This window comes from Toxotes jaculatrix, chromosome 24 (genome assembly GCF_017976425.1).
Source record: "Toxotes jaculatrix isolate fToxJac2 chromosome 24, fToxJac2.pri, whole genome shotgun sequence".
In the NCBI taxonomy this organism is placed as follows: Eukaryota; Metazoa; Chordata; class Actinopteri; family Toxotidae; genus Toxotes; species Toxotes jaculatrix.
The window spans coordinates 10,647,987-10,663,319 of NC_054417.1; the positions used below are offsets into that span (position 1 = coordinate 10,647,987).

At 44.1% G+C, this 15,333-nt stretch overlaps 1 protein-coding gene across 1 annotated transcript; it reads left to right on the forward strand.

The window, feature by feature from the left end:
- The first annotated feature begins 2,770 nt into the window (after nucleotides 1–2,770).
- Nucleotides 2,771–13,524, forward strand: LOC121178132 (transmembrane protein 47-like). The gene is made up of 4 exons (XM_041032658.1): nucleotides 2,771–2,799; nucleotides 2,881–3,116; nucleotides 11,578–11,718; nucleotides 13,346–13,524. Exons 2-4 carry the CDS (start codon nucleotides 2,888–2,890, stop codon nucleotides 13,522–13,524), a joined length of 549 nt encoding a protein of 182 aa, XP_040888592.1. The 5' UTR covers nucleotides 2,771–2,799; nucleotides 2,881–2,887.
- The last annotated feature ends 1,809 nt before the right edge of the window (nucleotides 13,525–15,333 follow it).

A 15,333-nucleotide genomic window follows, 5' to 3' on the forward strand; every position in this document is an offset into this window, starting at 1 on the left:
ATTTAGTTTGACATTAGAGCCATTTACTACGCCACGGCACCACCACACAAACATCTGGTTTGTTAACAACAGGCCATTAAAGGGGCGATCATAATCAAACAGAAGTCACAGTCAGTGAGTTCAGATTGTGACAAAGTGCCATATTAATAGGAAGGACCCACCTTTACTAATGAATGGCTTCTGTATTTTATAGTTTCCACTGTCTGGAAAATCCACCAGCACCTGTGGTGGCACCAGGGACGGCTTCTTTTTGGAGGAATCTTCTGGGTGGCAGTCACCTTCACTACACCTGTTGGAGGTGAGGATCCAAGTCTTGTTAATCGTGGTCAACATTGACTTCCGTGACATAAACATTGTGTTTCCTGTGACTCCCTCGCAATAAACACACAAATAATGTGTTCACCTTTTCAAGTTTGGACAAATCCCCGTTAATGTGCACAATGCCTAGTTTTTCTACTCTTTTAATAGCCTTTAATATTTATTGAATGGATGTAGGCGGGCAGTAACTTTTGTATATGTGATATCTGAATTTGTCTGCCAAGATATATTCTGAAATTTCAATCAAAAGAGTCATAATAGAAGACATTTATGTCAAAGTATTCAAAGTATAAAGTAAAGAATAAAGTATGAGAAAATAGCTAAAACTTTTTGATAGCTTTTTATTTCTGGTTTGAGATTATTAGCCTCCCTACTGTGCCATTGTTTCATAAGATCCTTTCTTTCTTCGTACTAGTTTCCAAAATCAAGGCCAGATTTTTCTTTAGAGTGAAGATTGACACATTTAGGGTGAAAACTTCCACTGCTCATCTTTGACTGTCCCTGGAGCTTTTCATCCAGTTCCAGTCAGCAGAAAGACCGCACTGTTTGTATGCCCCCCGCCCCACCATGCCCATACAAACTGGATCCGTCAGCTCATAAAGAACATAAATACAATTTGTCGAGTGCGTTCATTATTCTTCCTCTGAAAGTCAATATTGAACTGGAAGCAAAGTCAGGAATTAAAAATGTCCTTGATAGAGTTGCATTATGTTTCCACTAAAGGCTTATGTAGCTTTTACTTTATTGAGAAAGTAATTTAGGCAGAATTACCTCACTTGCATAACAGCCCCTGCATCTCATTTGTTACACTTAACCGAGTCTTGAGTATTAAATTTATCTTAACAGAGACCTGGAGCTTGAGGCAAGACACAATATGGGAACGATAATACAATAAACAAAGCGAATACCACGAACCTAAGGTCCTTCATTGGCTTTTACAGGTCTAACAACAAATCTGTCTGTCTCTTTCTTCTATATAATGCTGTATACCACTGTTCTATACCAGTGCTTTCTACCATTTAAAAAGCAAAGAAGAAGAATATGATGTTTGTTTTTTTTTCTGAGAGGCTGAAGGGTGCTGTGTCTCTGAGATTAAGCCATGTATTTTCCGCTGTGGATAAACAGTAAGTAAGTCTATTTGTTAAGACCTCTATCAACGCCCCCATCTCTTTCACCTCTATCGGTGGCCCTCTCTTCCCCCTTGCTCTCCTGCCCTCCCTCTGTCTCTCCCTCATCATCACTCATTGTTGTCCTGATGGGGAGTAAACAAGGCCATCATTTCCTCCCATCAGTCTCTCCATCCCTCCTTCCTTTCTGGTTGAATAAAACATATGGATGGCTGCCCTCCCTGAACCTGCTCACCTCTGCTTTCTTGGCGTCGTTCCTCCCATCTCTCCCTGTCTCATCTCTGTCTTTCTCTCCGTCTCATCTCTGGCTTTGGCATTAGTATGCAGAAGAAACAATAATATTCCTTCATGTGCCTCCCACTTTCTCCTGCTCCGTCACCGTGTTTTCTCTCCTTTTCTCTCCCGCTTTTTGCTTCTCTCTCCACCGAAAAGGAAGGCCTTAATATTTAATCGAATAATGGATCCCAAAATCGAATTTTCCCGAAGTTATGTGGGAATAAAAGGCTGACGAGGTCAGATCATTTATCTTGCTTCTAATGATCCCTTTCCCTCAATTTCTTTAGATGAAGTCATCTTATTATCAATTTTGAGGTTTCAAGGTGGCACTACTCATACCTGAAACAAGTAGGACTTAAAGCCAGACTGTGTTACTTTCCAATGAAACACTAACACATTCTTCATCTTCTAAATAAAATGCTGGATCTATAGGTCTTGCTCAGGTTGATTAGAGAATTATCCACCACTTTTGTTGTTTGTCTTCAGCTCTCTGGACATTTTAGCATCTTTGTGCTCATTGTTTTACTTTCTTCAGCCGGTTACTGATTTTGTGCTTCACTCACACTGCTCTCGTGGGATAATAAAGCAGCTGAAGAGCTGGAGCCCAAAGCAGAGCTAAAAGGAGGGTGAATATTGGACTTTTGAAGGATGAATAAAGTCTTAGCTTATCCTGTGCTGAGTTTATATAACTGTCTGTGTAGAGACATAACATTTAATTTTAATTTTAGGTTTAGGACCAAGGTATTTCTCAAATCCTTTCTAAGGCCCGGGCTCTCTCTCTCTCTCTCTCTCTCTCTCTCTCTCTCCCTCTCTCTCTCTCTCTCTCTCTCTCTCTCTCTCTCTCTCTCTCTCTCTCTCTCCTCTCTCTCTCTCTCTCTCTAGGACCCTGTAGCACCTGCTGAGCCCTCGGAGCCTTGACGTCAGCGCTGTATATGGTGGAGATCTCCGGTACGCGGCGCAGCGGTGCCTACAGGCGGAGTGTCCGTGCAGCGCGCAACGCAGGCGGCTGCGGTGGCACCAGCAGCAGCAGCAGCAGCATCGGCTCTCCCCGCCCGACTTTCGCGTACATCCAGACACCGTGAGGACGGACTTCACATTAACACACACAGACACACATCGCCATCCTCCCCGGGTTCTGAACCCTCTTTTGCCTCTCCAGCCTCGCCATGTCCTCTGCTGTCACCGAGACGGAGGAGTCGGCGCGCAGTTCCCCGCTGACGCCGCTGAAGCTGGTCGGGCTGGTGTGCGTCTTCCTGGCGCTCTGCCTGGATGTGGGAGCCGTGATGAGCCCGGCGTGGGTGACCGCCGACGACCAGTACTACCTGTCTCTGTGGGAGTCCTGCTGGAAACCTACGAGCACCGAGAACTGGCAGTGCAGCAGCACGCTGGGCTCAGGTAATGAGAAGGGGGGGGGGGGGGGGGGGGGGAGTCACAATGCACGGGCTTTTAAAGATAAGAACAACCGCTCCATCCATCCTGTCCCGTGCGCACCGGACACGGTGCTCTTCCATCAGTGTATTTACCTCCATTAAGCATCAACTATAGTTTTTATATCCTAGAGAACAAAGAGTTGTTCTGATTGACAGCAAGTAATGATGCTGAAGCCGCTCAAGGTGAGGAGGGATGCCTCATCACCTCCAGCAGCCAAATCCTAGAGGGAAACAATTGGCATAGAAAGATATTGTCCTGACCAGCATTGTGACTCCCTGCTGTCTCAAACCAACCATATCAAAGCCTCACCCTGACAGTCCCTGTCAACCTGTGACTCTACCGGGATCTCCACATTAATAACTGTAGAGGTGAAATGAAGGGATTTTGCCAGGGCTGGAGTGCACTTCAAACAGAATTACAGTCCATGTAAGTTTAACTTATTTGATCTCGGCTTTTGATTCTGAAGGAGAAAAAGAAAAAAAAAAAAAAAACGGCCCAGGGATAAAAATGTAACTGATGCAGCTGGTTATACCTGCACCCCCAGCTTTCTGTTACCAGTGACAGCCCCTCACGTTCCTTTTCCCTGCTCCTCTTTTCCTACTCTAAAAGCTACAGACATGTGACATTTTGAAAACACAAACGTGTGGCAAATGCTAACTCTGATGTTCATGGGCGCACAAGTCGCTGACTGCCACAGGTCTTCCAAGGAGGGATTTGGTGGAGAAATAGAGGTGAATGCTTGTCAATGCTTGTTATAAAAACCAGAAGAGGCAGAACGATTCAGACAGATATTAATCTGTGACAAATTTAATAATTGATTCATTCTTTATGTCATTTTTAAGCAGAGAGGATAAAATATTTCCTGTTTTCCATGATGGTAAATTGAACATTTTGACCTGATGTCAGGACAAAACAAATCATTTTAATATGTCAACATGGCCATTTTTTTTGTGTTTTTTCTCAATTTTGATTTGTTAATCAACAAAATAATTGGTATATAATATTTAATATCAAAATATAAGACAGAAAATACAGTTAGTAGCAGTAACAGTAACATTTCTAATGTCTGATAGTGGATGATCTCCCATTTGTGAGACCACACACTAAAAAAACCAGTTTGCTGCTCATTTCCAGCCTGTTTTCGCCTCTTTATAATGATGCTGCAAAACTGGCACCACTGTCACGGTAAAACTCGTCAACTCAGCTGGGTGGTGCCACTTACCTGCACCTAATTAATTCATTTTTCCACGTGGGGGGGGGGGGATACTTGATATAGAGCTCATCCTGTCATATTCTTTTTTCTATCCTCCCTCTCTTCTTTTGTTGTCTACAAAACAGCCTTGTTGTGGTGCCCAGGAGAGGTCTTGCAGTTTTAGGGCGGGGGGGGGGGGGGGGGGGGGAGGAGGGGCTGATCTGGGATGTTGGATAGGTTTCCAGGGAAACCGAGTTCAGGAGCATTACTTTAATTGAGGGGAAAGTGGTTTTATTTACTACGAGTGTGACACTGGGAGCTGACTGCTGCTAATTATATACGACGACATTAAAAGGGATTCATTTAAACGGCCTGCAAGCCATCACACTATCTTATCTTTTTGTGCCTCTTTGTTATACACACATTGTTGCCACTCTCTCACACATAAACACACACACTGTCTGTCTGCAGAGCTGCTATTTGAAAAGTCCATAAGTCATGATTTTGCATGTGTCTGCGTGTGTGCGTTTGTAGCAACTGCACCGTGTGTGCAGGCATTTGAATGCAAGTGTCTCCCTGTGTGTGTGTGTGTGTGCATTGGTGGCAGAAGGGGAGTCTGGGTGTCTGTATGTCAGTGTAAATTGGTGTGTGACTGTGTGTGCATGTGTGTTTGTGCCAATAAGAGGCTAGCACATCGAGCTGACCTATTTCTGGACAGTCTCCTCTGAAGCCGAGCTGAATATTTCATGTCAAACTCTGATTTCTCTGTTGTTGCATGTCTGCACCTTCTCTCCCAGGACCTCGACGCACACACTCACACATTCAGTGGCACACTTTGTGACCACAGCTTATCCCAGTTCCTTTCTTTCTATGCTTCTCACACACACACACACACACATCCAGACTCCAGACCTGGACTCCCTAATTAGATGTCTCGGCGCGGCGGGTGTGCGTCGGCTTGTAAGTGTGTGTGTGAGCCTTACCAATGCACACACATTGATCTGTAAAAAATAAATCACTCCCTGTTTGTGCCAGCTCCTCTGGCTTGTTCCACAGACAGACAACAGACCAAAGCAGCACTTTCTGTTCATTTAGCTCATCCTTTTCATTCACTGTGACCATTCGCTTGTGTTGTGAGTCGGAATTGATTGCTGCGGGAAAATTGTCTATTCATCCATCTTGGCTTTTTTTTTTTTTTTTTTCGAAAGCAGGGCTACTACAGAGCAGCCCTGGCTGCAGTTTGTAGATATTTATTGACTCGCACATGGAAACTTTAGCAAGGGGATGTTTGAGCCTGCTGGGCCACCGTACCGCAAAAAAAAAAAAAAACAAATAGGGAAAAGCCAGTTTCCAAACTAGTTTCCTTTTTTAAACGTGCCTCTAAGGCGTCGTCACACCTCCAACATTTAAAATGGTGAAACTTTGTGGAGATGGTTATTCACTCCAGTGGAATCACCAAGATTAGAAAAGCAGTGGACTTGCTCGTGGGGGCAAAGTAAATCTGCTTGAAAGTTCAGCTTTGGTAAATGTTGACAACAGCAAGCCCTCATGACCAGTCCAATATGGAGGAGGCTACAGTAAAGGGAGGATACAACATTTCCCAGACATCCCCCAGGTCTTTAGAGACCTGTTATATATGTAGCACAGATTACAGTCAATTAAAGATGTCAAAAATATTCTTTTCATAAGTTATTTATCTTTTAACACAGTGTAACATAGTTTTATTTTCATTTTCTATACATATTACATTGTTACACATGAGCTACTGCACTTGCTCCATGCCAGGGTCCAAAATCACCCCTCGTTCATTATATAGTGTATTGTATTTATCCTTCATCATTCTATTTCTGTGTCTTTTGTGTTTTTTTTTTTGCAAACATCAGAGTTGACAATGCTCACATACATATGTTCAGCGGGTATAATGATTCCCAGGTTCATCGTCTTAGTTTACTGCGTTGACATGCTAACATGTCCTAATGAGCATTATCCACAAAACCCCTTCTCCTCACTCATCACTCAAGTCCTCCATATTCAGGCCCACAATCCAGGACCAACCGCCAGACCTGGGGTGTCAGGTCCATCGCTGCAATTAATTAAATAAGTATGTAATATAATTAATTGATAGTTTTGTATTAGCAGTATATTTTGAAGAGATCAGAAATGACTTTTTTCCCCTTTTCTATCAGTATTTTACAACTTCCTTCTTTTCTCCAGCAGTGGCTTTGCGGTTCAATATTTCCAATCCTGCAGACCAGCTAAGATAAACTGCAACCTAAAATTGTTCTCTTTCTAAAAGCATGGCTAAGAGCTACAATGTGAAATGCAGAGAGATGTTGGTCTGCATCTAAAATCCCAACTTTGTGAGACAGTGTTAATTTTGGCAGCTGGTTGTGCTTTAGTTTTCTATTTTATATATTTCTTATGTATTTTAGTCGAGGTTGCCTTTGTGACAGTCTCATTTTCATCATACATTTTTTATTTTTATACATCACGTCACAACACTTCTGTAAAGATACTTTCTTAACCAGTGGTCTAAGACTCAAGTATTGTCAGTTGGTGAGATTTGATAGTTCTCCACAGAAATCCTGGATTTGAATTCCCTAACACACACACTCGCACACACACACACACACACACACGCACACACACACACACACACACACGCTCTGTGCTCATCTCAAAGATGTCTGAACCCTAAGAAGTTTCACCTGGAAGCCAGCCTGCTTTCTTTTCCCTTTCTTCTCTCTCTGCCTTGCAGTCACTCCTTTTTTTTCCCTCCTTTTCTCCTCTTTTCAGACTGATCAGCAAACCACCTCCTCCTCTTCTCCTCCATTCATCCTTCCCTTCTGTTGTTCCCCCCTTTCTTTCTGCTCTTCCCCTCTCCCCATCCTTTCTTCCCTTTTCCTCGGGTCCTTTGTTTAGACGGCTAAAAGACATCCACCGCTTCAAATGCAGCAGCAACAAATTGCTGAGAACAAAAGATGTGCCGTTGCTACCAATGGGTTTGTCATTGACCTGACCTTGAGAGCAGTTTCCCCAACTCGCTGTTGGATTTTCCTACAGCCTGAGTTTCTTAAACCGTCAGTAAAAGCAAGGAAACCACGCTGTGTGTTTTCGGCGCGTTAACCGATTTTGCATGCTTAATATTTACACATTTAAGAGTAAATGCCAAAAGATGTCCTTGGTTTTTTTTTTTTGGACAGATGTTGATTTTAAACAAATTTAGTGCAAAGTGGTGTCGGTGTTTTTTGTCTTTTGTCTTTTTGTCTTTGTTGTCACAGACGTGAGATCATTGACCACTGAGGGTCTAAAAACCCTCCCATAAACGTTGGCTCCTCGCTCTCTGCCCCTCTCATCTTTCTCTATCAGTCTATCGATCCTTTCGTCGCTTATACTCTTTCAGCCTTTCATATTTACTAAATGAATGGTCTTTTTCTCAGTTCTCAATCCTATTTTTTCCACCCCATCTCTTTTTTCTTTGTTTGTCATTCCCTTTTCTCCTCCTCTCTTCCCTACTTCCCTGTTCCCTTTTCCTCCCCGAGGCCTTTGTCGTTTCTTTCTAACGTTAATCATTCTCTCTTTATGATTTCGCCATCCTACTTTTCCTCAGCCCTCTCCATCTCTATCTCTCCTTTCCATTTTCTCCAGGGTCATACCTCTCCCCTCTTTTCCCTCTTTCCCTCTTCTCCTCCTCCCTTGCCCCCCCCCCCCCCCCCCCTCCTCCTATGACTCCATCTCTCCTCTCAGTGAGCCCCCAGAGACACCCGTTCTATTTGTAGCAGCTGAACGAGGAATGGGAAATGATGTGGCATTCAGTTCTGTGGCAGACAGACAGACAGACAGGGGAATAGCAAGGAACCTGCAGCCCCCCCCCCTGCCGTCTGCCAAACTCAAACACACACATACACATACTGGGGGCATGATGGGAAAAGAGAAGTGCATGTGCTCAAACACACATGGATGCAAATCAAGCTTTCTTCAAAGCAATTACAGTATCACGGCAGCAGCAACAGCAGCATGTGGTAAAAACCTTAAAATAAACAAATTCTCAATTATCTGTTTAAAATGTACAAAACTGGATTTAATCCAGTTCGTCCTCTGGTGTTAACTCGCCGTCTTCTTTCATCAAACCTCCTATTTTTAAACCTTCATGCTCTTTGGTTAAATTTAGGGATTAAAAATGACCAAAAGTCCCGGTCGCTGAGCGCCCACGTTTAGGGAGAGCAGCCACAGCCCTGCTTTTTCTCCATTTACGGATGAATATCTGAAGATCTGAGATGTTAGTCTTCTTTTTGTTTGTGAGGCATCACTGATGGGATTCCAGCTTTGCTAACTCCTGATTCTTTAAGGGAAGTTGAACATGAATGACTTTCCACCCTCCACTTCCATCTGCCTGTCTCTCATCCCGCTCCTGCATATCTCGTTGCATTGCTTATACAGGGCAACATTTTGGGGGGTTAAAGCTCTCTGATTTACCTCGATGTAGTTGCATTTGTCGAGCTGACTTCAAGTCAAATTCACAATTTTTTTTTTGCCTGAGGGGCCTTCAACTAAAATGGGATGCGAACATGTGCGTGCAAACCCACACACGAGCAGATCGGAGCCACAGGCTGGAAAGTATCCGTTTGTTGATCACGTAGGAATACCTTTGTTGCCAGGAAACAATTTTTTAATAAAGCTGAATAGGTGTTTGTCCAGAAAACGACCTCTGGTGTCACCTTCCTAATCAGCAGCATCATTCAGACCGAAAAACTGCTTTGTGTGCTTTGCCGTGGTGACACAAAAGTCTTCAGATCCTACCATATCTCTCTCTTTTTTCCTCCTCTCTTCTTTCTGCTCTCTATCACTCTCCATCTTCTTCCTGCTTTCTATCTTTCATTTCCCCACCTCTTTCTCCCGCCTATCACTATCCACCTCTGCATCTCATCTTTCAGCTCTATCTGTCTCTCCCTCCCTCTGCCTCTAAATCTCTCATCTTTCCTTATCTCTCTCCTCCACCATCCATCTTTCATAAGCAATATTTTTTTTTCAATATTTAGGCATCGCCTATTATTACACAACATGCATAGCTGTAAAATAAATTCACTTAAATAGCTCTGCAGGACAACTGCCACATTTCTTTGTCACATGCGGCTCATTGATGTTTTTATCCAGAACTTACAGTTTTGAAGTTTGTCCTTTAAAAGCTCCCGTAAGTCCTCGAGGAGTACATATTATTTTATTTATGTATTTTTTGTAATATAGCACGTTCTGGTTGTAGGGCTCTTGTACAGAAATAGGTTTTCGCAGCAGCTTTTACATGAGCCCGGGCCAATTTGACAGCATCACATCTGATCACAGTGTGAAGGCAGACAGGTGGAATAAAAGGTTAGAGAGACGGTCAAATCTTTTCTCCCTCTGCGCCCAGATGGATTAAATGACAAGGTGTGTATGTGTCCTCGTGTGTGCGTCCTTCCCCTAAAGTCCCAGTGGCAGAAGGAAACAAAATTTTGTATCAAAATCAGGGGGAATCGCCGTGGTTGGTGGATTATGTCATTCTGTCAACCCACATTCATTTTTCACAGTGACTTCGACATATGAATTCCCACCATGGACCAGTAACAAGCCATATTGATGGTGCTCACCTCTTGAGGACACAGAGATCTGGACAGTCACAAGCACTAGTCTAAATTCAGACAGGCTAGCGTGTTTAGCGGTTATTTTCAGCAGCTGATCCTCTGAGCCGTCACCACATCTCGACTCTTTTTTAACCACATATTTCATCAAGAAGCACATTTACATTTTCCTGTGCCACTTAACTGCTGGGACCAGGCCTTCAGGAAGAAAGTGTGTGTTCAGGAAGAAAGTGTAGAGAATTTTCACCTGGTGCTATTTGTGCAAATTGGAGCCCCTGAACCATTTGTGCAGTCAGTGTTTATTAGCCCCAAACAGCCAATGTGGCAGCTGTACAGATGTTAGCTGTAATCTAGCTGGCAAAGTCTGTGTGTGTGTGAGTATATGTGTGTGTGTGTGTGTGCTAGTTCAGTGTGCATCAAGCCACAGTTCTCCCTATATATAAATGCGGACAGATATTTGATAACATGCCAGCAAAGCTTTTTAGCCGAGGCTTTTTGTCAGCTCAGGTATACTAAGTGCTTTCTCTCTTCATTACTTTCACTCAGTGCTGCTCTGTCCCCAGCATCCTTCATGCCCTCCTCACCTCCTTTTCCTCCTCCTCCTCCTCTTCTCTCCCCTCTGCCTTCACCACCCTCCTCCTCCACCTCCCTCTCCTCCTGCTCTTCTCCTCCTTTTGGCATTTCTTTTCATGCTGCCCTCTCTCTGTCCTTGTAACATTATGCCGGTGCCTCTCCACTTGCATGTGTCTCCTCTTTTATCGCCCATCACCCTCTCTGAAACACTTGCCGCCTTGTTGCCACCAAACCTCTCTTCATCTTGCTTCAACTTGTCTCTCCCTTTTTTTCCCCTCAGTTCCCCTTTGTTCCTTGATTCCCTTTGTTTCCATTGCTGTTCTGATCATTCATTTGTTCCCCTGTTTTTTCTTTTATTTGTTCCCTCTTTCCTTCCACCTACCTTTCTTACCTTGCCTGCTTCTCCCCCTTTCCTTCTTTCCTTCCTTTGTCTATTAGTAGTAGAATAAGTAGTAGTATATTTCCTTCCTTTTTTATTTTCATCACCTGTTTTTATTCTCTTCTCCCTTCCTTTTACCCTCCCGACCCATCCCTTCCTCTCCTCCTTCCTTTCACCTCCTCTTCTTTTCTTTCTTCCATGCCATGTACTTGTCCTCTCCGCTTCTCCTTCCCTCCCTCTTTCTTTACTTCCTTCCTCTCACCATGCTGCCTTTTCCTCCTTTGATCCCTCCCTTTCATTCCTTCTTTCCTCTCCTCCCACCTTGCTCCTTCTCCCCCTGATCGACATACCTGATGGAGGTAAAGGCAGTCATATAAAAAAAATGTCAAATGAAATAACATGTCTCTTGTGGCTCTGTCTCTCCTCCCAGGTCACCCTCAGGGTCTTGTGCATTTCATTTTTAGCCCTGGTATGCATTCGCTCTGTTGCATTTATTCATGAATGTTTATTTTTACGCAACAATTTCTTGAATGTTGCATTCGGGTCACTTTTTTTTTTTCTTTCTGCGTCTCTTAACCACTTTTATTTCTTTTTTTTTTATCCACCTTCCTTCTCCTCCCTTTCTGCCCCACCTTCCTCCCTACCTACCTCCCCTCCCTTTCCCAGACTGGCAGGTTGCTACCCTGGCCCTGTTGCTAGGGGGCGGGGCCCTGGTGCTGATGTCATTCCTGGTCGCTCTGGTTGCCGTGTGCATCGGCACGAGACGGCGATTTTACGCACCCGTCGCTTTTATGCTCTTCGCTGCAGGTGAGCGCACGCGTACGCATGAACACATGAACTGCAGTCCGTACACAATCACACCAGCACTGCTCACTCATTATGCACTAAAATACACATCCTTAATGACTCACACACGCACACACACAAAGATTACTTAATTAGCCAGTTTAGACAAGGTAACTGGAAGGTTGCAGGGTAATCACATTGAAAACTGACATGCATTTAAATGATAATCCTTACTTATTGATTAAACAGGCACACACAGGCTACACACGCACACACACACATTACATTCACACTCACACACTTTTCCTCTCCCCTCAAACTCATTTGGAGAAAATCCTATTTTTCTGATTCGGGCCCAGCAGGGTCACAGCAGGGCGTCACGCCTGTCCGTTTCATTTCCCCCAGTCAGCTCCAGCCTCAAGTCGGACAAGTGTGAAATTTCCACATTTTTGTCCCCCAATTCTCACTTCCTGGAATAATTGGAAACATTATCATTTTTTGCAAAGCTGGATGTGTTGCCTGTGAGACGTTTTTCTCAGTCACACACCGTATGAGCCACAGAAGTGAAGTGGAAATTTGAATAAAGTGGAAGTGGGCGTGCCACGGGTTCTGGATGTATTTTCCCATGCTGTAAATTTCATGTTAAACCTTTCGGGGATTCTCCTGGATAATCCATCAACGCTATAGGTTTATGCGCTGGCTGTGATCACATACACACTTCTTAACAACCAGCTACATCTTTAAATCTTGTTTTTCACTCCGTCTGTGTTAATATTTGTGTGTTTTTTGGAAATGATGCCAGAGCCAGAGCTTGTTTATGTTCCCCCAAGATGAATTCCCTTTGAAGAAATAACGATTGATGTGTTCTCCTTTGTTGTACTGCCATCTACCTCTGCCCCCTCCCTCCATGCTTTCACCTCCCCTCATCCTTCCATCCCTTCCTAAACTTGACCTTCTAGTCTGATCCTTCTCCTCTGTCTCTGCCCTCCCTCTCTGTTACATCCTCTCTCCTTTTCTCCACCATCGCTCCCTCTCCTCCCCTCCCGTCTGATCAAGTTTGATTTATTTTGTTTGTCCTAAAACGTGCTAAATGAAATTAACAGAGCTAAATGACTCCCCCTGAGGGCATGCGGCTCTCTTCTCGACCCAGTTGATGCTAATTTCTGCTATTTTTCTACTTTCTTTTTTTTTGCTAAAGATTTTAAAAGAAGAAAAGTGACCAAATCCCATGGAGCCCAACTCATTAAACTTTACAGGAAACCCATTTTAAATCAAGTTTGTTCAGAATGTACTTCTTGATTCTACAATTAATCATTCAAATAATGATGAGAGTGATGATTTAAACCCTCCTGTCTCCTCCTGGCTTGCTCAGGCTGGTATCTCCTTATAATAGCCACTGACTACAGTATATTTTAATTTTTTTTAAATCTAATCTTCCTTCCTTGTTATCTGGTTCATTTCCTACATGATCTATAAGCTCACTAACAAATATCAGCTTCATAATGGTGCTAGAGGGAAAAGTCAGGGGATATGTAGGACACATCATCTGCAAAAGTTTGTGCCAATCCGTCTGTTAAATGTTGAGTTTTTTTTACAGGATGAGTGAAAAATTGTAGGTGTAGTTACCGTCTGTGTCTCTGTCTTCCAGTCGTCCTCCAGGCCTGCAGTTTGGTCCTCTACCCCATCAAGTTCATCGAGAGCATCAGCCTGAGAATCTACCACGAGTTCAACTGGGGCTACGGCCTGGCCTGGGGGGGGACCATCTTCTCCTTTGGCGGGGGAATCCTGTACTGCCTCAACCCCAAGAACTATGAGGAGTACTACTAGGTCAGAGCTGGAAACCCTACAGTGACATGCTGGGAGAGGTATCCAGAGGGTGTGAGGATGGTAGGTTTTCCGTGGGTGGGGGAGGGGTGACCTTTTAAAGGCTCAGTTCCCGAGAACTGTAAGGAATACTTTCCACTGGATTTGAGCCAAAAAAACCTGTATCACATTCTGGATCAAGATGGCGGTCAGGAGATTTCTTTTCATGCCCCAGTCCACAAAAGTGTGATGGGTATTCGAACTGGCAGCACGAATGTCAGCAGGCCCGTCCAGGGGGGAGGTGGGTCGGGCGATATGGGTATGGGTTTATTCCCAGGGCTTGTCACACACACCTGGGACTCGCTGGCAGCCGCCTTCCTCATGAACAAAACTGCAAGAACTACTGTTATCGTGTCACCGGTGACAACGCCAACCTGTTGACTCCGTCGCTAAGGAAACAGGATGTCAGACTGGGAGGCTTTTACCGCACGTTTCCGCACGCATGCACACGCAAAAAAAAAAGAACGTGTATCTTCACCTGTAAACATCGAATGCTCACGCTGGACATCTTCAAAAATCCAACCCCCAGTCTCTCCATCATCATCATCATCATCATCATCAGTAGTACTCAGAGTAGTGGCACTTTGTTTTCCAGAGTCCCTCTGGAGTTCTTCAACTTTCACAAGGACATGGAAGAGGATCAGACGCTTTATTTGTGCTTCATAACTTTTCATAAGATAGATAGATTCCTCCTGAGGGGAAGGTAGGAGAGGGGAATAAAATAAAGACAAGACATCCGATCAATATTCTGTTATCGAGCCACTTGTCTGTTACTGTGGCAACCCACGGGGGTGTGCACACGCAGCTGTCATGATTGATTAGCCATGGTCAGAGGTGTGAGACGGGGACCGCGCTCAGCTGCCTCCGGAGGGGCCTGCTAAATTTCGATTCCCTATCGAGCCAAGTTCCTCTGCACCGTGACGTTTTGGAGCATCCTTCCTCCTCTGGCCCAGCACTGCTGCGTCTTTTTTTTTTTTTTTTTTATATATAGTGTTTGCTATACACACCACAGACAGACATAGTTTCTCAGTGGCCATCATATTTCATCGCCGACATACACCAAACGCCTGTCTCCCTGTCTATAGTAAATGTCAGCTCAGCTCTGCACCCTGTCTGTATGGATTATGGTGGAAAACAAGCCCGGCACGCATCTTTTGTGTCTGCACAAGGAGAGCACATGTCAATATTAACCAATGTCAAATGTCACTGTTAGGAGCTGACATTGTGTGTCAGCTCCTCTGTGTGGTACCTCTCTAACCCTGTGACCTCCGCTCTCCATTCAAAACAACTCTCTGTAGTTTCAGACGTGCACAGGGAGTCGAATACGAATCCTCCGGCTGACATTTCGGAGACACAAACGCCATCTTTATCTTTGCTCTGCATTGTCACGTATTTACTGTAGAGCTGACAAGCAACCGTCACCCAAAAATAGGATCTAGGGTGCCTCCCTCGCCACCTTAATAAATGTAGAACTGTTCAGCCGCTGCGGCTGACAGGAGTCCGTTCACGACTGCTTCGGAAATCAGCTCACAACTGAGATCTGATGCGACTGGAAGAAGGATGGGTTACACTTCAGATTACAGCCGCAAATCACAGTCTAAATTATTGTCAACAGTGTCAATGAAACACTTCCTGGGTACCTATATACAGAGATAAATAGACAATATATAAGCAGGAAATTGAGTGAGACACTTAGGAGGGAAATATATTATATAGTAAGTATATTTCAAATGACTTTGGAACTATTTAATTATTTCAGGGTGCAGAAATATT